Source organism: Ctenopharyngodon idella, chromosome 5, assembly GCF_019924925.1.
Source record: "Ctenopharyngodon idella isolate HZGC_01 chromosome 5, HZGC01, whole genome shotgun sequence".
In the NCBI taxonomy this organism is placed as follows: Eukaryota; Metazoa; Chordata; class Actinopteri; order Cypriniformes; family Xenocyprididae; genus Ctenopharyngodon; species Ctenopharyngodon idella.
In genome coordinates this window covers 39,609,019-39,636,398 of record NC_067224.1, presented here as the reverse complement: position 1 = coordinate 39,636,398, position 27,380 = coordinate 39,609,019, and the positions used below count along the sequence as shown (strand labels likewise).

General features: G+C 37.4%; 1 protein-coding gene across 3 annotated transcripts in view; it reads right to left on the bottom strand.

Moving 5' to 3' along the window:
- Window positions 1-10,008: 10,008 nt before the first annotated feature.
- The window catches only part of nipbla (NIPBL cohesin loading factor a), a 43,369-nt gene continuing 25,997 nt past the window's right edge, over window positions 10,009-27,380 (bottom strand). For all 3 annotated transcript variants that reach the window (XM_051893499.1, XM_051893500.1, XM_051893501.1), the window contains exons 23-45: window positions 26,400-26,543; window positions 26,205-26,291; window positions 24,677-24,888; window positions 24,463-24,565; window positions 24,089-24,187; window positions 23,846-23,992; window positions 22,697-22,831; window positions 22,482-22,580; window positions 20,238-20,291; window positions 20,046-20,154; window positions 19,016-19,146; window positions 18,689-18,829; window positions 18,330-18,578; window positions 18,066-18,156; window positions 17,501-17,674; window positions 17,154-17,344; window positions 16,120-16,227; window positions 15,643-15,843; window positions 15,392-15,538; window positions 13,518-13,903; window positions 13,241-13,415; window positions 12,604-12,783; window positions 10,009-11,072 (exon numbers count right to left, since the gene is read on the bottom strand). In XM_051893499.1, the coding sequence (XP_051749459.1) occupies window positions 10,704-11,072; window positions 12,604-12,783; window positions 13,241-13,415; window positions 13,518-13,903; window positions 15,392-15,538; window positions 15,643-15,843; window positions 16,120-16,227; window positions 17,154-17,344; window positions 17,501-17,674; window positions 18,066-18,156; window positions 18,330-18,578; window positions 18,689-18,829; window positions 19,016-19,146; window positions 20,046-20,154; window positions 20,238-20,291; window positions 22,482-22,580; window positions 22,697-22,831; window positions 23,846-23,992; window positions 24,089-24,187; window positions 24,463-24,565; window positions 24,677-24,888; window positions 26,205-26,291; window positions 26,400-26,543 (3,732 nt within the window). In that variant the 3' untranslated portion in view covers window positions 10,009-10,703. The remainder of the gene's footprint in view (window positions 11,073-12,603; window positions 12,784-13,240; window positions 13,416-13,517; window positions 13,904-15,391; window positions 15,539-15,642; window positions 15,844-16,119; window positions 16,228-17,153; window positions 17,345-17,500; window positions 17,675-18,065; window positions 18,157-18,329; window positions 18,579-18,688; window positions 18,830-19,015; window positions 19,147-20,045; window positions 20,155-20,237; window positions 20,292-22,481; window positions 22,581-22,696; window positions 22,832-23,845; window positions 23,993-24,088; window positions 24,188-24,462; window positions 24,566-24,676; window positions 24,889-26,204; window positions 26,292-26,399; window positions 26,544-27,380) is intronic.

Below are 27,380 nucleotides of genomic sequence, written 5' to 3'. Positions count from 1 at the left end.
GAAGTTTTATCAGAAAAATAATCAGAAAGAAATCACTGGAAACTAGCAAGATCGTAAAGTGAACATGATAAAGCAGGCATTTGTTGGCATTTTGTTGTTTACTTAAAGATTTAAAAACCCAAGCATCGATGTTTTACCAAACAAATTGATCATAATGAATTAATTTGTGTCAAGATTAAACATTAGTCACAGAAATAAAGTGGTATTTACTGTTATTTCACAAAAGAAAGGACACACGCACTTATTCAGTCGTGTCTGTTTCTGTTTATTTGTAGTCATAGGACAGTATGTTTACATCACATTTACGAAGAATGACAATTTCTACAAATTTTCCACCAAAACTACGACCTGAGGAGCTTTAGCACTCTCTCCAGTGACAGTCCCAACAGATATATTTTCAGTCTGAGAAACAGAGGAATCCCGAAAAACTGGAGTTGCTTTATTTTATGAAATATGCTGACAGATAAAATAAATACATGATTGTGATAGCCTACGTATATGATTTGTCTGATTTCTTCAAGCCGTCGTATTTACCATGTTTACTATCGTAATAGTCCGCATAGTCTTGGTGATCAGAATCCAAATCGGATCACAAACAGAAGTTATTTCAAACACTTGCTGTTGTCTGAAAGTGAGTTTTGAGCTAAAATGTTTTTTAAAAGTCTTTAATGCTTATGTTAGCTGGTAACCTACATGTAATCATCCATGGCGCCTCTGTCTCCACACACAGATTAACTTCGCCTTTGTTTGTAACCACTACCTCAAGCCCGAGCTGGCCCGCTTTAGACCAAGGTATTCGGCGGGCCGAAAAACCCTGGCCGTTGGCCCTGAGGAAGCCCCTACGAGGCACAATCAAGCCCCGGAAGTGACAGTAGAAATGCGACTGGCCCTGGCACGCACTAGCACGCCCGCTTTAGGCTCGACAGTGGAAATGCGGCTATTGACTTCCATAGTAGGAAAAAAACTACTATGGAAGTCAATGGTGCCCCAAAACTGTTCAGTTTAACACATTCTTCAAAATATCTTCTTTTGTGTTCAGCAGAACAAAGAAAATTATACAGGTTTGGAACAACTTGAGGGTGAGTAAATGATGACAGAATTTTCATTTTTGTGGTGAACTATCCCTTTAATGAAAGAATTTTCTCTGATTCTTATGTTGAATGTTAAAAACAGAACCCAACTGAATGGCTTTGATAATTCATTTATTCCTATTTATGTATATTTTTTAAATATCTATTTATATGTTTTTTCCCGTTATTTTTTCATTGTTATTAATTCTGTTTAATAAAAAATTACCAATATTACCAATAAAAAAAAAAGTACTCATCTTTACGTTGTTTCTAACCCATAAACTTTTCAGTCACTTGACTGGCACAGAGTCCTGGAGGGCAAAACATCCAAAGAATTGCTGCACAGGACTGTCATTTTTATCTGAAGTGAAGAAAAACAAATACTTGAACAAAATGCAAGTTTAGGGCACCAGTCATCCATAATACAGCACCTGCTGCAGTATTTCAACCATTAAAAATAGTGGGATATTCTAAAACACTTAAAGGGTTAGTTCATCCAGAAATGAAAATTGTGTCATCATTTACTCACCCTCATGTCGTTCCACATCCGTAAGACTTTCGTTCATCTTCAGAACACAAATGAAGGTCTTTTTGATGAAATCTGAGAGCTTTCTGTCCCTCCATAGACAGCCTACGCAACTGACACTTTGACGCTTCAAAAAGTTCATAAAGAGATCGTAAAACTAATCCATATGAATTGAGCGGTTTAGTCCAACTTTTCTGAAGAGACTTGATCGCTTTATATGATGCACAGATTGATTTTAGGCGTAAATGTTAAATGGGTTGAGAATGTCATTTAATATGTTAACTTCGTCAAAGTGATCATATCATGAAACAAAATCACATCAATTATGTGACATGCATGTCATCAAACACATTCATGAGAGATATTTGTAGTTCATTTAAATCATGCAATAAACTGTAGCATATGCAGTAAGTTTATAACTTGAAAGGGAAATAAACAATAAAGAGCTTGGGTTTGTGGAAGAAAGATAATCTCTATAAATAGAGAATGATGATGGAAATGAAGAAGAAAGAGAATGAAACCAGAGATATGGAGTGTGTTCGTGATCTGATCTTCAGAGTTCACGTTTCTGCCACCACACTCACCTGTGTCATCACACACCACACAGGACTTCATTAATACACCCGCCAACAAGACTCAACCTTGTTAATGCAATTACCTCAACATGACGAACAAAGGCCCAGGTCAAGAGTAACATTAGTAATTAGTCATTAGCGGTTGTAAATCTGTAATGCGAGTACTAGACAGAGAAAAAACAGGAGGGAGAAGAAGAGGGAGGCTGAATATAGAGCATAAAAATGTTGGGAAGTAAAAATCCGCTGAGAAATAGATTTTTATGACGTGTAACCAAAACAGATCTACCATCAGCTCTGAGGTTAAGTGATGGTATATGCTTCTGAGATGTCACAAGACACGTTTCGAGATTTGGGGTCAGTAGGATGTTTTGAATGTTTTTGATAGAAGTCTGTACGCTCACCGAGGCAGCATTTATTTGATCAAAAATACAGTAAAAACAGCAAAATTGTGAAATATTATTACTATTTAAAATAACTGCTTTCTATTTGAATACATTTTAAAATGTAATTTATTCCTGTGATCAAAGCTGAATTTTCAGCATCATTACTCCAGTCTTCAGTGTCACATGATCCTTCAGAAATCATTTTAAGATGCTGATTTGCTGCTCAAGAAACATTTCTGATTTTTATAAATGTTGAAAACAGTTGTGCTGGTTCATATTTTTGTGGAAGCTGTAATGCATTTTTTTTCCTCAGAATTTTTTGCTGAACAGAACATTCAAAAGAACAGCATTTATTTGAAATAGAAATCATTTGTAATATTTTAGATGTTTTTACTGTCACTTTTCATCAATTTAGTGCATCCTTGCAGAATAAAAGTATTATCACAGTTTCAACAAAAATATTAAGCAGCAAAAAAGTGACGAGAATACTTTTTGTGTGCCAAAAACAAAGCAAAATAACAACTTTATTCAGTAATATCTAGTGATGGGCGATTTCAAAACACTGCTTCATGAAGCTTCAAAGCTTTACGAACCTTTTATTTTGAATCAGTGGTTCGGAGCGTGAATCAAACTGCCAAAGTCACGTAAATCATAGAAATTTCCAAACGTTTCGAAACGCTAATGACGTTTACTAAAATCACTTGACTTTGGCAATTTGATTCATGCTCCTGAACCACTGATTTGAAACAAAAGATTCGTAAAGCTTCGAAGCTTCATGAAGCAGTGTTTTGAAATCGCCCATCACTAGATATTCTTGAATAAAGTCGTTATTTATTTATTTTTTTGGCGGAAAAAAGTATTCTCATCGCTTCATAACATTAAGTTTGAACCACTGTAGTCACATGAACTGTTTTAAATACGTCTTTAGTAGCTTTCTGGGCATTGAAAGTGTTAATTATCTTGCTGGCGATGGAGGCGTCACCGAGCCATCGGATTTTATCAAAAATATCTTAATGTGTGTTCCGAAGATGAACGAAGGTCTTACGGGTGTCGAACGACGTGAGGGTGAGTAATTAATGACAGAATTTTCATTTTTGGGTGAACTAACCCTTTTTTCAGAAATGCCAAGGCCACTGCAGTAGTCCTTACAGTCTCTTCTCACTGCCTGTACGTGGTGTGAAAACGTCTCTTACCCATTTCTTCTATACTATACAGCCATTCTTTCTATTCAGCTTGAAGCTCAAAACTGCAGCTATACTCGACGCTCCAGCCTCTACTTCTTTTACTCATCTGTAATTATAGAGCAGACGCATTTAAAGCTCACAAGTCAACATGTAAAAGAACGGCCGCAGCATTCAACTGAAGTGATCAAGCGGTCTCATTACAGTGCATTGTGTGTTAACAGAAGACTTGAGCAGTAATAATACATCTCTAGTGTCTGTTTAAGGTATAGAGAGAGATATAGAGGGTATTCCTAACTCATTTATACACATTTACTCCTCACTGTAGATTCATTTAATATGCAATACAGGGAACTGAAACAACAAATAAGTAGACCAGTGTTGCATATGTTTACTATATTTTAAGAATATGTACTTAATTAGTGATGGGAAAGTATATGTTTTGAGTATGTACACCAGTATTAGGACAAACTACATCATTAAATCGTCTTAATACGACAGACCCACCTGTCATACACTGCATACATTCACATATAAACATAACCATGAAGCTAACTTCAATATTACTCTGCTCTTACATTCATTTAAAAATGATTTGAGGTCATATTCGTCTACACAAGTGGAAAAGAAAACAATCACAAACTCCTCTTCTGTACTGCAAAGGGTAGTAGGAAATATCTGAAAAGAAAGATACAATATTTCATGCGGGCTCCGCATACTATTTCCATACATGTACATCACATCACTACAATTTAGGATGCGCTTGCATACTATTTATGGTACGGACAGTATGCAGATTGGGAAAATAAAGTAAAAGGACATAGTAAGTAATAGAAGTCTAAGAAAAAAGCCGCTGTGTTTTCGAATGGTAACATGTTTTGGTTTGACAGTATAGAACAATTATAAATTAAATATAGTTTATGATTATTTGTAATTGATTACTGTTGTAAAGATGAGGAGAATCTAATGACGTATTCTGGATGCATAAATAACCTACAGTATCTCACAAAAGTGAGTACACCCCTCACATTTCAGCAACTATTTTAGTATATCTTCTCAAGGGACAATACTATAGAAATGAAACTTGGATATATTTTAGAGTAGTCAATGTGCTGCTTGTATAGCAGTACAGATTTACTGTCTTCTGAAAATAATGCAACTTACAGCCATTATTGTCTAAATAGCTGGCAACAAAAGTGAGTACACCCTAAGTGATAACAGCTCTACGTCTTTTAACCATGCAAAGCCACATGTCCTATTCATCATGTTCATGTTTTTGTCTGCTTAACAGGATCATACAAATGTGTGGATCATGTATTAGAGCAGTTAAAATTTGGTGCTTTGAGTACAATTCTCTCATGCTGATCACTGGATGTTCAACATGGCACCTCATGGCAAAGAACTCTCTGAGGATTTGAGAATTAGAATTGTTGCTCTCCACAAAGATGGCCTAGGCTATAAGAAGATCGGTAACACCCTGAAACTGAGTTACAGCACAGTGGCCAGGGTCATACAGAGGTTTTCCAAGACGGGTTCCACTCGGAACCGGCCAAAAAGTTGAGACCTTGTGCTGTGCGTCAGGTGCAGAAGCTGGCTTCAAAAAACAGATGCATGAGTGCTGCCAGCATTGCTTTAGAGGTTGCAGAAGGTCAGCTTGTCAGTGCTCAGACCATACGCTGCACACTGCAACAAGTCGGTTTGCATGGCTGTCGTCCCAGAAGGAAGCCTCTTCTGAAGCTGGCTCACAAGAAAGCCCACAAACAGTTTGCTGAAGACAGCCTGTCCAAGACCATGAATTACTGGAACCATGTCCTGTGGTCTGATGAGGCCAAGATGAACTTGTTTGCTAGTGTGTCCAGCATGTGTGGCGACGCCCTGGTGAGGAGTACCAAGAAAATTGTGTCTTGCCTACAGTCAAGCATGGTGGTGGTAGCATCATGGTCTGGGGCTGCATGAGTGCTGCTGGTACTGGGGAGCTCTGCTTCATTGAGGGAAACATGGATTCCAACATGTACTGTGACATTCTGAAGCAGAACATGATGCCATCCCTTCAGAAACTGGGCTGATACGGCATGATAATGACCCCAAACACACCGCCAAGATGACAACTGCCTTGCTGAGGAAGCTGAAGGTGAAGGAGTGGCCAAGTATGCCTCCACACCTAAACCTTATTTGAGTACCCATGGGGCATCCTCAAGCGGAAGGTGGAGAAGCGCCATGTGTCTAACATCCACCAGCTCCGTGATGTCATTATGGAGGAGTGGAAGAGGATCCCAGTAACAACCTGAGCAGCTCTGGTGAATTCCATGCCCAGGAGGATTAAGGCAGTGCTAGATAACAGTGGTGCTCACACAAAATATTGACACTTTGGACACAGTTTTGACATGTTCACTTAGGGTGTACTCACTTTTGTTGCCAGTTATTTAGACAATAATGGCTGTTATTTTTAGAGGACAGTAAATCTGTACTACTATACAAGCAGCACATTGACTACTCTGAAATATATACAATTTTCATTTCTATAGTATTGTCGCTTGAGAAGATATACTCAAATGGTTGCTGAAATGTGAGGGGTGTACTCACTTTTGTGAGATACTGTACATTGATCTATATTTCATGCACATTTATCCTCAACAACAAATGGTCACTTATCTGTTTCTTTCATCAGTTTAAATCATGTATTCTTTCCGTGATGAAGTCTGCAGCCAGTCATAACATGCATTCTTCTCCCAGAATGACGTACACGGAAATGTTTCCATTGCAGCAAACACCTGTTGTCCTGTTTCCAGCACCTGCTGACAGGTAAAGCAATGTGACGTTCTACAGTAATAAATAAAAAAAAAAATAATGACACAAAAGAACTTAGATTAAGGTTTGCATCCATACCTATGTATTCTTGTATATCACATTTTTGGATCAATGAGATTTCACTGGGGGTCCTGCTATTTAAACATGCAAAGTTTCCTTAATTTGGTATACAGTGATGAGCCAAAACATTATGACCATTCACAGGTGAAGAGAACATCACTGATCATCTCCTAACATATTAAGGTCCGGGTACATTAGATGGTAAGTGAACAATCAGTTCTCGTAATCAACCTGTTGAATGCAGGAGAAATGGGCAGGAATAAAGATCTGAGCATCTTTGATATGGCAAGGCGACTGGGTCAGAGTATCTCTGAAACAGAAAGGTTTGAATTTACCAACAAAACCAAACCACAAACCAGCGATAAGATTTTGGGTGCCCAAGACTCATCAATGCATGAGGGCAACGAAGGCTATCCCATTTGGTCCGAGTTATACAGAAGGTGTACTGTGGTACAAGTCACACAAAATTGTTATGGGAGGAATGTGTCAACGCTGCAGCTGTGTAGCCAGACCAATCAGAGTGCCTATGATGATCCCTGTCCACTGTCCAAAGCGCCTACAATGGGCACATGAGTGTCCAAACTGGATGCAGTGGAAGAAGGACGTCTGGTCCGATGAGTCCCATTGTCTTTTACATGACGTGGGCAGCCGTCTACAAAGTCACACATGGCTTCTCCATTTTGGCTTTATTTTTGTTTAATAAATAATTACGTAATGTGGTGTTGTTTATCTGAGGTTATATTTACTTCATTTTAAGACCTGCTAAAAATCAGATGATTTTTTATTATGTCGTGATGTGTAAAACATATGCATTCCCAAGGAATCGAACATGTGCATGCTCTGCTGTTGGAGCTACAGGAATGAAAACTGGAGCCGTACAGGAGCAGAAGTTTTCCTGTACAAGAGGGCATAAACAAACCAAGCCACATTTGAAAGAAAAAAAGAAAATCATGTAGGATTCAGTATTCAGGCTTTCCACAGTCATAGAAAACACGGAAGATTCAGGAAATTTCTACAAAAAAAAAAAAAAAAAAAAAAAAAAAAAAAAATCAGTAGGAAAACGGTAAGACTACATGTAAGTTTCTGTCAGGACATCATCTGTTAAGTTTACAGACATTTCCTGTAACCCTAAAACACAATGCAATGCATAATTCAAAATAAGGGTAAAACACACCTGTGAAAAATCAATATGGAAAATTACTTCATATTTACACAGTACATTCAGCCCTATTTTTACAGACTTTTGTTCAAGTGTAAATGGTGAAAAGTTTTACGTAATCTTGAAAAAGCAGGCTAACAGAATTATGCTTACTACTTCTGCATACTAAATGGCATACTAGCTTATAATATATATATATATATATATAAAGCTAGTGTGCCATTTTAAATTCAACAATATTTTAACCCAATTTTGTGCAATAAAGTCATAATCTTTGACAGTTTGATCAAATGTTGAATCAAGGAAAGATATTAACCCTGTAAAGCATGACATTTAAAAAAAAAAAAAAGTAAGTTTATTGAGCAATTAAAATATATACATATTTTTAGGCATCTAAAAAGAAGTTTGCAGATGTTTTTGTCGAGAATCTATGGCTCATATAGTATGATATAGTGAGAATATGACCATACTCAAACTCGAGGAGAAAAAACACCTCAGTTTTGTTCAAACGGAGCAAAAATATGTTATTCGGTGCAGATGCTGATATTTATATGAACAAAAAGTAAGATGAAATTTTGATGGTAATGTAAATCGATGAAATCTTTATCACAGTATAGCAGACTACTTACATTCAACAACAATAAATTAGTGCTGTCAAACAATTAATCGCATCCAAAATAAGTTTGTTTACATAATGTGTGTACTTTGTATATTTACTATGTATAAATACACACACATGCATGTTTATCCTTCACAAAAATATATTATAATTATATATGTTATCAATTATATATAAATATACACGTATATATGTAAATATTTCTTAAATACATGTGTGTATTTATATATACATAATAAATATACACAGTACACATACATTATGTAAACAAACTTCTGTTTTGGATGCGATCAATTGCGATTAATTGTTTGACAGCACTAATATAAATATCAGTTGTCACTTTATATCTCTCAATAAGATGTCTTAGGTAGGGACTAAAACAAGTTCCTTCCCGGGATGGTGACATCACAAACCCCAAAATTTACATAAAGCCCGCCCCCGAGAACACACAACTAAGAGGGTGAAGCCATGTTGAGCTGCTTTAGAGAAGAGGAAGAGTTGTTGTAGTAGAGTGTTGTTGTCATGCCGTTAATTTACGCCGGACTGCTTCACAAACAAGGGTCAATTCAATGCTGGATTTGCACAAAAGATTAACATGACGGCACATGCTAGATGAGTTAAATCAACTACATAAATGTATCCACTAACCATTCAGAAACGTCCAGTTTAATTCTAAAAGTTGTAACTTCTTCCTGAGTCTCTCCATCAGTGTCGACTCTAGTTTGAACAATGTAAGGCTGAACACCGTTACTGACAATCCTCATTTTGGCTGCGTGAGATTCTCCAGCTTTGTTGTTGTTGAGCAACCGAAGCGCGAGCTGTTAAAGCTCTGCCCTCTTCTGGAAAGGGGGCCGGGAGCAGCAGCTCATTTGCATTTAAAGTGACACACACAAAAACGACGTGTTTTTGCTCACACCCAAAGAGGGGCAAATTTGACAAGCTATAATAAGTTTATTAAATATAATAAATATAATAAATCTGTGGGGTATTTTGAGCTGAAACTTCACAGACACATTCTGGGGACACCTGAGACTTATATTACATCTTGTAAAAGAGGCGTTATAGATCCCCTTTAAATTAAGCAAAATAAGTAAAAAGGGTAACACTTAATTTTAATGTGCCCTTGTTACATTTACTTACTATAGTAACAACAGCAAATTATGACAAGTAACCAACACTAAAACAAAGATTATCAAAGTGTTTTCCAAGAAAATACTACTTCAGTCTTTCTACTCCAAAATTTCACATTTAATTCAATGCATTTCTGTTTATTTAATTATTTGTGAAATTTACTAGCAATTTCTGATCAAGTCCTACACCAGTTTGTGTCAGTAATAACATGCTGTTACTTAATATTACTGAGTACCTGTGTAATTAAAACAAGAACACATTAAAATTAAGTGTGCCCTTAAAAAGTGCTAATTCTTATTCTATAATAGAAAAAAAAAATAATACTTGGGGCACCTTTACAAAGAGCCGTGAACCAGTTGTCCGACACACTGGATGTGTCTTCCCCGCATAATGTTCTGTCCTCTCTTCACTATACCTGTCAATAAAAATAAAAAGCGTGCATGGCAAAAAATGCAAGTGATCAAGAGTTGCAAACGGACAGGATGAGTCTTGCAAGTAAGAGAAGTAGAAAATTTATTGCAGTATTTGTTCCATCAGAGGCATGTGGGTCCCTTTATGCTGAGCAGGGCGACCTGTTATCGCAAATCTCCTTCGACACAGCCCTCCTCACAGACACTGCATGCTATACACAATAAATTACAGCCACACGGTGCTATCGTACAAAATGGACAAACAGCTCAACAGAGAGAATCATCATCAGCCAGTAAAGAAGGAGCTAAGCTATAGAAAGCCGCTTGACGCTAAGAAATCCGAAAAGAAAATGAGAAAAAAAAGAAATTAAGTAAAAACATCAACAAACTAATTCTTTCAACATTCAGTATATATTTAAATTTCTTTTATAGATATAAACAATATTTTTATGTTAAACTATGATACACTGGGAGTAGAAATCAAACAACCAGAAATCTGCTGCACAACAGCGAAGGAGCACCCATACAATGTTTCTCCAAACATTTTATTCCTGCGGTACGACGATGCACCCTGGCGCAGAGGGCAAAATGTCACCACCAGACCCAGAGTGCATCAGAGAGAGAAAGAGTCTGTAGTGTAGAATAGCCGCTCGTGTTTGTGTGTTCATGTTTGGCTGACCCGGGAGATGTTTGGCTGATAGGCGGGGTGTGTTGCATTAGGCTGAGAGAATCTGAGATGGGAGGTATGTGCGTGCGTGTGTGTGCATGTGTTTACGTATTATTAGCTGGAGTTCCTGTCCTTGGCAGCGTAGAGTGAACGTAGAGTCTGCGCCACTTTGTGGTTGAGCTTGTTGCCACTGGTGAGTGTAATTTTTTTATAGATGATGTCGGTCTCTCTGATGGTGTCCACCCAAGGCACCAGCTTGCGTCCATCACGGCGCTTCGCTTCAGTCCAGGAGCTGGAGTACGAGCCTGCCATCCAGTGGATGTTGTAACCGTCGCTGTTCCTCTGGATCACACGTGCTATCTGCGGCCGGTCTCGGTATTTGGGGCAGTGGATGGCGATGATATCGAGCGCGCTGACAGACTCATTCATGTTCGCCAACAGCACGTCCGCAGAATCTCCCGTGCGCCTCCCACGTCGAGACGCCTGTGAAGAGGGGTTTAAAAAAAAAATAAATAAAAAAAAAAAAAACTCTTAAAGGGGACCTATTATGCAAAATTCACTTTTACATGGTGTTTGAACAGAAATGTGTCGGCAGTGTGTGTACACAACCACCCTTAAAATGGTAAAAATCCACCCACTCCTTTTTTTAAATCCCCATAAATCATAAGCAGTGTCTCAGAATAAGCCGTTTGCAGTTTCTATGCAACATGACGTCACATTGCACAGGCCCCGCCCATAACTGCTGATGGACTCTGCTCTATTAGCACAGACCCGCCCTGAGTGAGCTACACAGTCCGCCATGTTTATCTCCTCGCCATATCATTTAACAGCAGCATTCAAGTAAGAAATGTATTCTTATTAAAGCTACTAAAGTTATTCAGTCAAGAGCAGTGAGTGATTTTCTGTTTTTCTTTTGTTGTTTGATTCATATTAACAGCATATACAGCAGTAGGTACTGTATATTACGCTGCTTTCACTTTAATACACAGATCTAATATACACATGCTATTTTTTTTACTTGCTGTTTACGTTCACAGACATAACCGAGTGTGTTTATGTAAACTTAGTGTTTTTTTTTTTCATAACCTTGTGCATATTTGACAGTTTAAGCGCAATAAGATGTGAAAGAGAACTTAGTTTAATATTCACAGGAAGCGCCGTCTGACATCTGTGTGCGTGCTTTGGATGTGCGCGCTCAGAAAACCATATATCAGAAGTTTAAATGGATTTATGGCTTTAAAACGCATGCAAATAATAAACTTTCATGATAATGAAGAACTGCAATGTCACGTGAACGTGACTGCGATAGACATGATAATCAAAACCAAACAGATGTTTTAGTTTTTAGCAGAGTGTCTGAGGCAGGAGCAGCAGCTCATTTGCATTTAAAGATACATGCACAAAAACAGCATGTTTTTGCTGTTCAGAATTCATTTCATAATTGATGAACTCAGCAACATCAACACTTATTGAACTGAATCAAATCAACACTGAACTGACTTGAGCTGAATAATAATATATTGCATTCTCTAGAGATGCTTATAACTAAATTGAGCTTGTTCATAATTGATTAACTTTGCACTGCTTGAACTGAATCAACTGCTTTATAGTTGAACTGAGTTTGTTTCATAACTGTTGAACTTTGTAACATTAACACTGCTACTGAACTAAATTCAATCCACAATGAACCAAATTGAGTTGAATAATAATTTTTTTTTTTTTTTTTTTGCTGCTTTTTACTGCTACACCACTGAAATTGTATTTTCATAACTGAAGAACTTGGCAACATTTGCACTTATTTTCTTGTTTATCACTGTGAAGCTGCTTTGAAACAATCTGCATGGTATAAAGTGCTATATAAATAAAGGTGACGAGAGGCACAGAAACAAAACATGAGCAATGATCTTGTGTCAGTCAGACGGTTTCTTCCTGTCTATGTAGGTGGTACTTGGCCAGAATAAGCTGCTAATAGTCAAAAGTCTGGCTCTGTTGGGCTGTTTTTGTGTTCTCTCACCCCTGGTGTCCTTTCCTCTCCGTCACTCTCCTCATCCTCTGAGTCAAGTGTATGGTGGTTTCGGGGGCTTGTAGCCGCTCCCCCCAGCAGTGCGGTGATGGCTTTATTCCTCACGTTTGCACTCGTCTCTCCCTCCTCGTCCTCTTCATCAGGGTCCAGGTGCTCCATTAGCAACTTGAACTGAGAATAAAACAGAGCATGCGGTAAAAATCAATGTTGACTCAAAGGTCCCCCATTCATCCAAACATTTTTGGTGTACAAAGCTGCATGTTTTTAAATATTTTATTAACAAATCCTGGAGTGTCATTATATACATTAAATTAACCAGAATTCATTTTATGATTCCATAAGTTTAAGTTAAGTCATCCTGCAGCCTCTTTGATAGTTTGAAAATAATAATTATTAAAAACATACATAAAACTAAATAACATTACTATCAATATAAATGTAATATATAACACTTTAACCAGTTTTTTTTATTTAGCGATACCCGAAGTTTCAAAAACTCTGTACATCAATAAAAGTGTTTTTTTTAGCATTTAAATTAAGTTTGATTGCTTTATTATAATAATAATAATAATAATAATAAATAAAATATATAATAATTTTTTTCCTGAAGAAAATAAGTATGGCTTACATCGAGGTACTGTTTGACAATCTTCCTCTTCAGCTCGTAGGTCAGCTCGTCATGAACCTCATCATTGTGTAGGAAGTCGATGGTCTGCCGTGGGCTGAAGATGACCGATGACTTCCTGTTGACTGCTTTATCGTACACCTTGGCCGACTCCGTAGGAGAGTACTTCTGAATTTTGCTGCATTGGGAAAGAGCAGAATAAATACAGTATATATAAAACAAAAAGCAAACAGCAATCATTATTTTGAGTTGTCGAGGTGCATGATGGGTGTTTTTCTACCTGTCCGAGAAGCCGTAGAGGTTCTTAAGGTGTTGTTTGAGCACTAGCAGTAAGAGTATGCCCTGTGAAGCCCTAGCAAAGTCCAGGAGAGGAGCTGCATCATCAGGGAGACGCTCCATGACAGCATCAGCATCCTCGAGGTCAGACTCAGAATCTGACTCTGACTGCCTGGTAACCTCCATGGGCTTGGGCTTCCTAACTCGCTGCCCCTCCTCATCCTCCTCATAATCATCACCATCATATTCTTCATCTCCGCTGTTCCTTTCTTTCTCCTCGTCCTGCTCTCCCCTCTCCTCCTCCGCACCGTTCTGCTGTTGCTGCTGTTGCGGCCGCCGCCGCCGTCGTCTCCTTTTCCTGCTCTTTCTGCCTGGAACCTTAACAAGAGACTGGTACAAAAACAGCCGGTTTAGAATTGAGAGGTGGAATTTCTCTCACAACCATGAGCACATTAACATATGACCATCCATATTTGCATCAAATATGTTAAAGCCAGTCATAACAGAGGTCATTTAAATGTAGAAAACTTCATGGGACAGTAGTAAAACAACCTTTTGTTTTACCTGTAAGACTAAGACAGAAAGTAAAAAATGATAATGTAAAACTAAATTGTTTTTGGTGCAAAAAACCTAGACAAACATTATATGCATTTATAGGCATGTGATAAGCTATGGACAAAACTTTTTTCCCCATTCAATTTGATAAACTTTTTTTTATAGAACTAAAAAAAACACACCACTACTATATTACTACTACTAATAGTTATTCAAAATAATTATTTTAAATAATAAAAATTTATAAAATAAATACCATCATTGCAATAATACTAATGTACTGTAAAAGTAAACATCTCAACTTTGTCGTGTCGCTGGGCACGCCTACATCCTGTGCTTGTGTGTAAATGAACACAGTGCTGTTGTAGTGACAAACTGGGTCCCCCCCGAAATCGGGTCTCCATTAGGACCCCACACGATCCCATTCAAATTGCTTTTAATAGGTGCTCTCTTTAGCTCCTGATTACAATTCCTACAAAATCATGTTATAATAAATACCGTTTCAACTTTATGTCCATATTAGTTAGCTTGTGTACTAGCATAACATACAGATACCCGATTAGCTTGATAGCTACTTTATACACGCATTTGCACTTACCCTACATGTATTCACAATCATCTTTAATGTAATTAAGTGTTAAATGTCCAAATATTTCAGTTATAAATGAATGAATGAATGAATGAATGATGTTCAGTTATTCACTAAATAGGCTATTATTATTATTATTATTGTTATTATTTATTAATTAACAGTTAATCAAGTGTAAGAAATTACGTTAAATTGGTTTTATTATGCACTAAATTGTTTTCTTGCGCATTATATAGTAAGCTTGTATGCGTATTTTAAATTAATATCATTCGTTTATACTTAGGATAATCATTAACTGAAAGTTTGGGGAGACCCGATTTCGAAGGACCCGATTTGTCATGAAACCTTGCTTCAGTCTGAAATCATACTTCACTCATACTTTATGTTGGAAAGTACAGATATTATATATAATATATATATATATGAAAGAAAAAAAGAAAAAGAAAAAAAAAAACACTGATTATAAAGCAAGCACAGTTGTTTGCCTACAAAAACTTTTTTGCACCATCACAATTTAGTTTTTCATGACTATTTTCCACTTTCTGACCTCTAAAATTAAATGGGCCATTTTTGGCTGCTGTGCCTGTAAGACTTCTATGTAAATGTCTTCTATGCAACAGTGTTTTTCTACATTCACAACGAGGCTGCACTGTGGACAGGCTCACAAAACAATCAGCGCTGAAATGTGCTGCACAAACTGTTAAGATCAAACACAAGCACTTGAGTACGTTTACCTCTTTAAATGTCTGCAGCAGGTTGCTGCCTGATACAGACAGTGTGATGTCTATATGATGCATGATGAACAGCGGCTCCTCCTGAGTCTGATAGGGGAAGTAGGCCAGATTATCAGCCATGAACAACAGCATGCTCACTTCCATCTTCTGCTCGGACAGAGAGAAACAGACAGACAGATGGAAAAGGTCAGTCTCAACATCACAACAAAGAGCCAACGACAGGAAGAGACAGACACACAAAGACTGCTAACCGAGCTGTCGTCGAAGAGATTGAGCAGTGAGATGAGGAACGCTCGCCGGTGTTGTCTGTTTGCACGGACCATGCTGTATAGGTGGGAACACTGAGCAGAATTGGACTCGTCCTGACGGAAACCACGGATCACAGATCGTGTTGAACCCAAGATGGCCTGCTGCACTTGGTATGACATCTTCATCCCTGCTACAGCTTTCATCTGTAGGTAAAATAAATAAATAAATACATTTTATATATATATATATATATATATATATATATATATGTGTATGTATGTATGTATGTATGTGTGTTTATGTACATATATATGTATATATATTGCAAAATTTGCAAAAATGGTATAATGTGGTATCCCATGGTACATTCTTACACTCAGCACCGATGTATTTGACCAATAAGAATAGTGAACTGGAATCCAGCAAAACATTATGATACTGCATGAGACACGTGTCAAGGTGTGCAGATTGATGCTCACATGGATAAATCCAGTGTACTTCTTATCAATCTCCACCAGCTGCTGGTCCGCTTTGTTCCTCATGGTGGGCTCTGGGTCCGTCCCCATGGCGATCAGATATGGCACACACTGTGATTGGGAGGAGGAAGTTAAAGTGACAAGTCCATGTTAGTTGCAATTTCTACAGCCAAGGCTGTGACAGTGATGAGTAGGCCCACACCCAACCTACACTTTTTTTTTTTTTTTTTTACATTTTGTGTGTGGATTGTGGTGAAACAAATCTGTGGAATAGATTTAAATCTATTCAAATGTGTTAAACGGAATAATGCACTCTTAATCACAGCTGAAAAAAAAAAAAATGGCCAAATCAGTCAAATGTATTTATGGAAGAACATTTACATACGGCTCCAGGGGGTTAATAAAGGCCTTCTGAAGCGAAGCGATGTTATAAAAAAAAAAAACAACATATTTAACAAGTTATGAAGTAAAATATCTAGCTTCTGCCAGACCACCTTCCGTATTCAAGTTACGAAGAAAGTGTAAATTGGCGTCACATCAGTTAAGTTTTTTTCGTAAGTTGAATCAGAAAGGCGTAGGACGTAGCATAAGCGTTGTGAACTGCGAAAGGCGTTACACCTCCTTCGTACGTTGAATATGGAAGGCAGTCTGGCGGAAGCTAGATATTTTACTTCATAACTTGTTAAATATGGATTTTTTTTTTTTTTTTTTTTACACAAATGCATCACTTCACTTCAGAAGGCCTTTATTAACCGCCCCGGAGCTATGTGGAGTACGCGTTTATGATGGATGGATGTGGATGGAGACACTTTCTTCAGATCATACTTGTGACCCCTGTTCATTGTCATTATAAAGCTTAGATGAGTCAGGATATTTATTAATATTTCTCCGATTGTGTTTATCAGAAAGACAAAAGCCATCTACACCTCGGATGGCTTGAGAGTGAGTAAAGCTTGGGGTAATTTTCATTTGAAAGTGAACTAATCATTTAATGCTGGGTTTATAATATCTGTACTGCTGTATGAGGGTGTGTGTACCTGTACGGGGTGTATGAGTCCCTGGCTGAGGGTCAGAGCAATGACATTGAGGGCGAAGTGTCGTACGCTGGACTGCGTGTGGAAGAAAGACTCCAGCACCTGTTTCAAATAAAGCTGCATGATGGAACTGCTCATACCAGAGGAGATGTCACCCATCTCTTTCAGATCCTCCTGCTTTGACATTTTCTGCCCTGAAAAAATAAAAGCACAAGCTTTCTTTAAGGGTGGAACAGAGTTTATAAAGCATTATGAAGTATTATAAAGCATTGATCAATTCCAGTTAACCTCAAAATCATACTGGCAACTGCACTGCCCTATGAATGATCATTCATGTCAGGGTCACTCACACTCTCTGTCGGCCTCTTGCATGCGAGAGTCCTCCTCTTGGAGATACATCTGGAGGTTCTTTAACACCTGGATCTTGAGTGTGATAGAGGAACGTTTATCAGATAGGAGCCCGTTATACAGAGACTTCACCTCTGGAACGAACATCTGACTCGGGTGCATGATGAAAAGGAACCCTGCAGAATGTGTGTGTGTGTGTGTGTGTGTGTGTGTGTGTGTGTGTGTGTGTGTGTGTGTGTGTGTGTGTGAGAGAGAGTGAGTGAGTGAGTGAGTGAGAGAGTGAGAGAGAGAGAGAGAGAGAGAGAGAGAGAGAAAAAAAAAGGTTAAAAAGTTTATTTATTATTCAGTAATTAGAACATTGCTATGACGCAATACATAAAATTATTCTGACAAAAACTGGTTCTGCAACAAAAAGCTGAAAAGTAAACAACTGCATTGTTACTGTTAACTAAAATTAAAGAGGCTATATGTAGAGTTGACTTTTGACTTTAATGACTTTTTTGGTGACAAATTTTGTCCATCTTAAAACAAAACAAAAAAAACAAAACACTGGAAGAGTCATCTTACCCAACCCAATGATGGCTTTGCATCGGACTTCCTCATCCTCATGTTTAGTGAAGTACAGTAATGATTCCAAAACCTTCTCCTTTATCACAACCTGCCAATAACAGTGCAAGATTACGGGTTTAATAAAAGTTATAGTTAAACATACCACATTAAACTAAATCATACAATATCCTAAAAACTACATGGCAATCACAGCTGCATGTAAACTACATGCAGGTTTATGTAAAATCACGTATAATTACATATGGGGAAAGGTTGCGATACCTTAGTGGTGCCCTTGAACTGCTCGAGGTCGAAGTCAAAGTGTCTGCAGAGAGCTCCCACAGTGAAGAGAGATCTGAGCAGGGCTGCTTTGGTGGCAGCTAGTGCCATGTTGTTCGTACCCTCCTGATGCTGTAACTTTAGCTTAGTTAGTGCCCCATAATAACGGTTAAAACAGGCCCATACAAACTTATAATTATGAGTCACTTTATTCACTATTGCACCCAAACAGCTCACACAGTACTGGACAACCTGTGCAAAAAGGAGAAAGAGAGAAAGAACTTAGTGGTATGTGTAGAAATATGATGCAAATCAACAGCCAGCCAGTTAAACCAGTTTAAGATTAAGTGCACATCACTTACCGTCATGCCATATTTTAAGATGAGCTTCATCAGGTCTTCTTCAATGGTGGTGAGGAAGCTCTCACTGGGGTGATCCATCAGAGGAACTACCAGCTCCAGGATCTTCGCAACATTACAAATCACCATGAAGTCACTCTGAGACTGTGAAAATGACAAATAGATTATGCATAAACATACATAAATAAAAACCTTCTGACACGTGTACCTTGGCACAATATCACAATACTAGGAATATACGGCCACTAGATGGCAGAATGACGTCAAATATTGCACTGTAGAAAGTGGTGCTTAGCAGTTGCTGCTTGCAGAGAGGAAGTGTGCACTTACACTGCACTTGGTGGTGAGGTAGGGCTGCATAGTCATGGCGTGCTTGACCATCAGCTGTGCTCTGATCTTACTGAACAGATACAGAGTGGTGATGCATGCGACCAACCGCGTCGAGTTCACACTCTTATGCTCTGCACACAGACAGCATCACAACAGCAAATTAATTTATTCTGGAAAAATTACTCATTATTAAACTAGCAAGAACAAATTTAAGATCACAAACAAACTGTAGGGTAAGTTCTTTCTATTGACTTGACAGATCATGACTGATCAACTGATTGTGAATTTAGGTGCATTACATTAGTGTATTAAATATCTATTAAATAATTTAGTATTTAAACAAAAATTACATTAAATGCAACAACAAACACCCTACTGAAAATAAATGAAAACTTCAAAAAAGCAACACTTAAACACTTTGGGTGATGTTTAAAAATGTAAGTTACTTTGTTCTTGAATCAATTAATTGAAATGAACTACTTTAACCCTACAAAGCCATTTAATTACGTAAATTTAAGGATTTTACATTAACAACATGATCAAAACTCTGCTGAAAAACATGTTGCACACAATCTACTACATGCCTTCTGTTGTCTGATTGACAGATTATACTTTTTTAGCAAGTAAAATGCCTTTAGTATGATACACCATCATTGTATTGCAATGCATTATATGTTTGCCCCCAAAATTAAAACTACAGAGCTTTAATAATAAAACAAAAAATGTATCTTATTTTTTGGCCATATAAATATCAGCAACTGCACCAAAATGCATATTTTTGCTCAGTTTGAGACTTCAAAAATGTTCCATATTCCCACTAGATCATTCTATACAAGGCATAAAAGCCTGATTTATCAAAAATGATAATCAATAAAACACGTTTGCAAATCATATACATCCTTTTTCAGATTTAGTTTTTGTATTTTTTGTGATCTTGAATAGATTTTTTATTTTATACATCAGGTTTTATAGGTTAATGAACTAATACGGTAACAAATCAGATTTCCCAAGTCCAGTAGCATGTGCGTACCTGCAAGTGCCTCTTCATATTTGAGGATGTACTCCACAAGATTGTCCACCAACTGCACACAGGCCTTCCTGGCTGGCTTATAGGACGAATCCTCCTCTGACTTTAAAAGCTAGAGAAAACAAAACACTGAAGCTACAGACCTCCAAACTAGAGGCGGGCAGATGGAAATGTACTTGACACAGAAACACTTACGTTCTGCAGGAGCTGCTCAAACCAGTCATAGCCAGTGTCCTTACAGGCAGCGACCTGAGGCACAGAAAAGAATAAGATCAGCTTCGGGATGATGCACTATTTCAAAGAAAAGCTATTTTCACACAAGAGCTTTTGGTTCGGGCACAAGTCCGTTTGACATTGATCTGGTTGATTTGTGTAAAAACTGCTTTATTAATTTCAGTGTGCACCAAGAAACCAAACTTAAGTACACTTGAAAACAAGCGTTAGGGTATAATTCATATGAACGAATCCAGGAAAGCGAAACTGATGCCTTGCAAAAAGAGCAGCAATTGCATTTCCTTGTTGCTGATGTCTCTGCAGAAACTGCCTTCAGGGAACAGCTCACATTTTCTGCATATCTTGCAAAGCATCTGTTCCAGACAGATGCAAGCACCACTAGAATGTCTGATGTTTTGGTAGTAAAGCCAAAGAAATAAAAACATGCCTTCTCCAGTGTTACCTAGCTACAACAACAAACAGCTGCCAGGGGGTTCTCACACTGATGATGCAAACATACTGTGATTTAGAGCCAAATAATACAAATGTAAAAAAAGACACCTGCAGGGGTAGAGATGGAATCAAACTTGTGGTCAGACCAAACAAATATATAAATATATACATATAACAGGGCTGTCAAAATTATCAAGTTAACATATGCGATTGACTTTTTTCAGTTTGACAAGTTTTTGACGCAATTAGCACAGTTTCCATTTTTTTCCCCTTCATCCTTTAGCTAGCGTTACATTATGATCACGCTATCATTCATTGAACTACTATTAAACCATTCAAGATGCACGATAAGATGCAAAAAGGAACTTAAATCTGTACTGGCACCCTGTCTGTGAATCTCCTTTCTGTGTGACAGACACACAAATCATGTGCACAGAAAGCTGCTTCAGACAGCGCGCCGGCTGCATTGAGTTCTCTTTCACGCTTGAACGGACAAAAACACACAAAAGTATGCCAAAATGCTTGCTTTGTCGAGTATCCTCGTTAGCACAATCTTAAATGAATTAAATAAAGTCCGTATGGGACCGTCATTAAATGACCGTAAAGGGCTTTGAGGACATCGAAAGTGTCAGATCTGCATCATGTGCGTCAGATCTTAAAGTGACAGCACCCTAATAAAACTGTTGCTCTCATTAATGTTAATCAAAGAACAAAAGACAAAATCATTTACTGCTATTGACTAAATAACTTTTTTTATTGGAGTTCTTCAAAGAAACAACTTAAAGACAGCATATTTTAAATTTTTGTTTAATGGCATCATTTTATGAATGAAGGCCAGTATCACTAATACTAATATTAGTACTGACACTAATATTATGTCTCTATGAAATTTATTTTTTAAACATTAATTATAGACATTCAACATTACAGTATAACTAAAAGCTATCAATTTCAACATTTATTAGGCTTTAAAAAATAAAAATATTTAATTTAAGTGAATTTAAAACAATCTTCACATAAACCCATTTTAATAAATGTCATATTTACCTGTGGCCTTCCTGTCTAACAGGTAGGAAATACACAGAAATTGAATAAAGTTATCAAACACTTTACAGTCTTCACTGCATAAATGAATCCTTATTAAAGCTACAATTTTCTCTGTTACCTTTGTTCTTTGATTAACATTAATGACAGACATCACTGCAACTGGTTTATTAGGCTGCTGTGACTTTAAGAGCTGCCGCTGCCGAACATGACACGGATCTGACGCGTTTCTCATTTTCTCACAACTCTTTAAGTTCATTTAAGCCGTTATTTAACTCATTTAAGACTGCTCTTTTGAGGATACTCGACAAAACGGGCATTTTAGCATAATTTTGTTTGTTTGTTCAAGCGCAAAAGAGAACTCAATACTGGTGCGCGTCTTTCTGTGCACGAGTTGTGTGTGTGTCACACAGACAGACATTCACAGACCACGCATTCTCGTTTGTCTTGTGGCGCTTGAATGGTTTAAAAGCATTTGCGTGAATAAGAGCATGGTCATATAATGTAATGCTAGCCAAATTATGACAGAAAAAATGGATGCTGCATTAATGCCATTAAATATTTTTAACGCAATTAAGTTGAAAAAAATAATGCATGCGTTAACACGCTAATTTTGACAGCACTAATATAAAAATTTATAAACATATATATATATAAACTTACAAACGAACAAACACGCATATATAATATATATAAAGTGTGAAAACAGCCTAAAAGTGATATACTGACCACATCAGTGATGTTGAGAATCTTCCTATTCATTGTCTCTTTGTCATGGCTGGCTGTGGGTGTAAACCACAGCTTCTGGAATGTTTCATTCACCAGTTTCTGCAGGGAGGGAAAGACTGTTAGCTCAAACTTTCATTATTAACAGGACAAACCTATCACAACAAAGTTCAGCTTTGCACCTTTCATGCAAAACAAAGCAGAGAACATGACTGCACCTTGATGCCCTCCTCGTCATTGACCCTGCGGATCATCTTCACGCACATCTCGGTGATCTTACTGAAGTTGGGCTGCTCTAAACAGATGTCTCTCAGAATCTTGATCACCCTCTTCCTCACGCTGATACCAGTGTCCTGAAGAGACAGCAAACATAAACACTTTAAATGTCTCAAAGGATTACATGTACAATAATCAAAACAGCAGAAAAACACCCCAGAATGTTCCCCAGACATATATAGTACATATTTTTAACATCAAGGGTTTAGACTAAAATTTACATGAAAGTGTTAAGGAAAAGTACATATAGGTCACCATTAATTCTAACAAATTTGTTTTTATTTTTTTTTTTTTTATTTATGGGCTTTTTGTGCCTTTATTTGGAGAGGACAGTAGAGAGCAGACAGGAAAGCATTGGGCAGAAAGAGGGGGGCAGGATCGGCAAAGGACCTCGAGGCGGGAATCAAACTCGGGTTGCTGTGAATGCATTTGCGCCATATGTCAGCGGACTAACCACTAGGCTATTGGCGCCAACAATTCTAACAAATTTTATTCAAATTTTTGTCCTCATTAGTTTAAAATGGTCCTGCAGTATGCCAAAAGGATTTTTAAAGTGACAAATATTGGCTATATTTATAAACAAAAAAACCTGCATGCACAATAACAAAAATAAACCGTAAAAGAATTAAAAACAAAGAATTAGAAACTAAATATACCCTTACAGTTTGGGGGCTGTACATTTTTTTTTTTTGCCTTTACACCAGTCTTCAGTGTCACATCATCCTTCAGAAATCATTCTAATATGCTGATTTGGTGCTCAAGAAACATTTCTTATTATGAAATGTTGAAAACAGTTGTGCTGCTTAATATATTTATGGAAACTGATATATTATTGATTCTTTGATGAACAAAGTTCAAAAGAACAGCATTTACTTGAAATAAAAATGTTTTGCAACATTATAAATGTTTTTACTGTCATTTAATGCATACTTGCTGAATAAATGTATTAATAGCTTTCAAAAAAAAAAAAAAAAAAAAAAAACGGTAGTGTATACACATACATATACAGACATTGTTCCATATGAAAAGTGGTCCAAAACTTTACATTGTGCTGCTTTAACTATCAGACAGGTAGTGGCTTAAAATCATACCAATATCCTCTCGATGAGCATGTCGTAGTACTGCTCCGTCAGCTGAGGTCGACTCAACACAAACCGTCCGAGTAGCTCAACCGCTGCTTCCCTCACGCTGGTGGAGTTATCCATCAACCGCCCATGAACGCCACGCTGCATATCAGACTACACAAGACAAACATACCAATAAAAGACATGAACAGTCAACTCTGACAGAATTAACTTTTGTGCTGTCAGTTTTAATTGAGTTGCATTCCTTACCCTGGCCAGTATACTGGGGTCAACAGCCACCACCTCAGACAGACACTTCATGGCTTTGGTCCTGACAGCTATGGCACTCTCCCCTAAAACTCTCAGAATCTAAAATAAAGAAAATACAAAAATGAAAATGCATTCTATGCATAACCATATGCATGCATTTAAACTCTGAATCGTTTTAGCAAATAAGTCATCAGTCATCCCTCTTTCAAAGAGATTAAATAGACTGGGTAAAAACTAAGTTGTTTCACAGACAAGGTTACTTACAAAAATACTTAGCAAAGGATTCAAAATAGCTTTTTAGTACTTTATCACAAAAGGTACATTAACACCAGGTGGAAACTGATTGTGTCTACATTTTAGACCCATCTTCTCACCTGTGTCAGGTAGATGTCAAAGCTCTGAGAGAAGGGTCTGGTGGAGGCCAGGTAGCGTACGATAAGGCAGGCATCTTCGTAGTCCACAGTGTCTGAATTCATCCTGTCAAATGTTTTATTTTTCATTAATACCGCAATCCAATCATTATAATATAGTCTTGATCAAGACAGGATGGATAACATAACTGAAGCACAAATTCACGTGTGGTAATACCTGAGAGTAGTAAATTGATTGGGAGTTGATTTGACGACAGAGTGAAGGAATTTCTTGCGAGTTTCGGCACGCTGCATGATGTCTCCGGTAGCCTGGAGCTCTTTGGCGTGCTGCGTCCCCTCCGAGTCGTCCTCCTTTTGAGTCCTCATGGCCTTCTCAGCTTCTGTAGTGCAGTCTCTGAACCACTGAGCGATGTAAAATTTGCGTGCAAACTACAATACAAAATCAGATTGAGGAATGCTGACGTGGAGGATTAAGGGTAGAGAAAAAAAAAAAAAAAAAAAAAAAATGCAGAGCAAGTGCATGCAGTAGTTCATTTACCTTAATAAAAACTATTCACTAGTGATACACTGTCATATTCGCTATCAATAAAATGTTTTGCATCTCTTATTACAACTATTAATAATAATAATAATAATAATAATAGTTATTATTATTATATATGAAACATGAAACAAATCAAAATTCTCTTACATCTACCAAATTTTACTTATAAACATTTAAGCAGAAGCTTCAAGATTTTTTTTAAGTTCATAAGGAAAAAAATCTGTCATGCATGTCTAAATTTTTGACTAGGGCAACCTTGCTAGATGTTGACACTAGGGGTAGGATTCTTTAGGCACCTCACGATCTGATCCGATTCGATTCCGATTCTTGGAGTCACTGATCTACTTTAAGTAATTTTTTAAATAATTACAAATTAAAAAATTAAATGAAAACAATTGTATGTTAAGAATTCTAAATATATAAACTAGGCTACAGTTTCAAAACATAAAAGTATATTCAAGAGCTGTGAGTGATTTTTCTTTTTCCCAGCTTCACTGTCGTTTGATTATTACATAATAAACAGCGGGATATCCAATAAGCTGCATTCTGCACAGATATCACTTGAAATATAAGATGTTTTGTTCCGTCTAATCCCTTGAGACATAACTGACTGTGTTTACATTATTTTCGCATTATAAAACCATTTTGAGATGCAAGTAGATTTAAACAATTACACATAGTTGCACACAGCCACAGGCATGAGCACTCTTCACAAAGCGCACGTGAGGATTTGAAATCGAAAGCAGACTTCCCACTGCATTCCAAATGAAATGCCTTCGTAGAGCATTTGTAAGGAAAATACCAGCAGGCGAGGCTGCATACAAGCGTAACAGCAAGCAAAGCACACACTTCTCACAGCGCATATCCTGTGCAAAAAAGCCCACAATTATCCTTGTAATTCGCTTCAACCTTTCCTAACTTTATCAAAGATTATTTTGAGTGGTTCTTGTGTGTGAGGAATTGGAAGCAAGCAGAATACAGATGTTTCTAAAACACATGCAGCATCATCGCACATCTGAGGTTACAAACTATAAGCTCAGAATCGATTCTGAAATTCTCAGAATTGATCCAGAATCGTTGGAGAGATAATCGGGATGCATTGATTTTTTTCTGCCACCCCTAGTTGACACCTGACCTTAGAAAAACTCATATTGACTGAATACAAGTCACTGGGCATGAAGAGCATCTTAGTTGGACTCACAGTGAGGGCAGGGTCTGTTTCTGTATTCTCATTCATATAATCCAGCAGAGCTTTCTGCAGCCGCTGAGTCTCGTCTCCTTCTGAGCCCTAAAGACACATAAAAGGAGCATTTAATAAAACAGTGTAAAGTGAAAATGTTAATTAGATGTAGTCTACAGGCACCAGCATGTGTATTTTGAAATAAGGTGCGTATACCTCTCTGACGATGCAGTCAATGGCTTTCTGGTCCATCCTGCTGGTGACTGAATCTTTTCTCAATCTGGCTGCTACAGTACCCAGATAATCCAGTGATGCCACCCGCAGAGCCATCTCTGTCTGCTTGTTACTGAATTGGTGCACCTAGGGACAGATTATGAAGGCTTAAGTGTCACTGAAGGAGAAAGAAACTTTGTATATGTTTCACTGAAAGCACTATTGTGGTATTTTCTTTTGTTACTCAAATCGTTTGTCAAATAAATGCTACAAACTTTACAAATAATATTATATATGAGGGGTTCCTAACTATATTTTGTCTGCTTGAACACTCTTGACTCAAAAGGGACATATTTGAAGGGGACCTACCATGCAAAATTCAATTTTATATGGTGTTTGAACATAAATGTGTGTCCGCAGTGTGTAAACAACCACCCTATAATGGTAAAAACTCCCACTCCTTTTTTTTTTTTTTTTTTTTTTTTTTTAATATAATCCCCATAAATCAGAAACAGTGTCTCAAAACAAGCTGTCTCAGTTTTCTGCTTAATGGGACATCACATAAGGGAAAGCCCCGCCCATGACTGGTGACGATCTGCCCTATTTTATTTATTTATGAAGGGAATGTGGAATGTGTACCTAACTGCTTTGCAAATGAGGGTCCGTACAAACCAGGATTTGCACAAAAGTTGATTCTCAAAGATGGATCAATACCAACTGTTCGTAATCCAACTTAATATTCAGAACATGCAAGTATCACACTCTATATTTTTAATGAATGTTTGCAAATCGCTTTTCTGAATGTGCTTGTTAGCACGTTGTATGGCTAATGTCTCTGACTGTATTCACAAAGACCAGGGCTATGTCGTTATTTTTTTTTAACCCGGAAACACTCACCGCCTGAATAATTCATAAACGTACCTTTGATATGCACAATGCAGTAAGGTGATTGACTTTTTAAAGTGTGTATGTTTTATGTAAAGA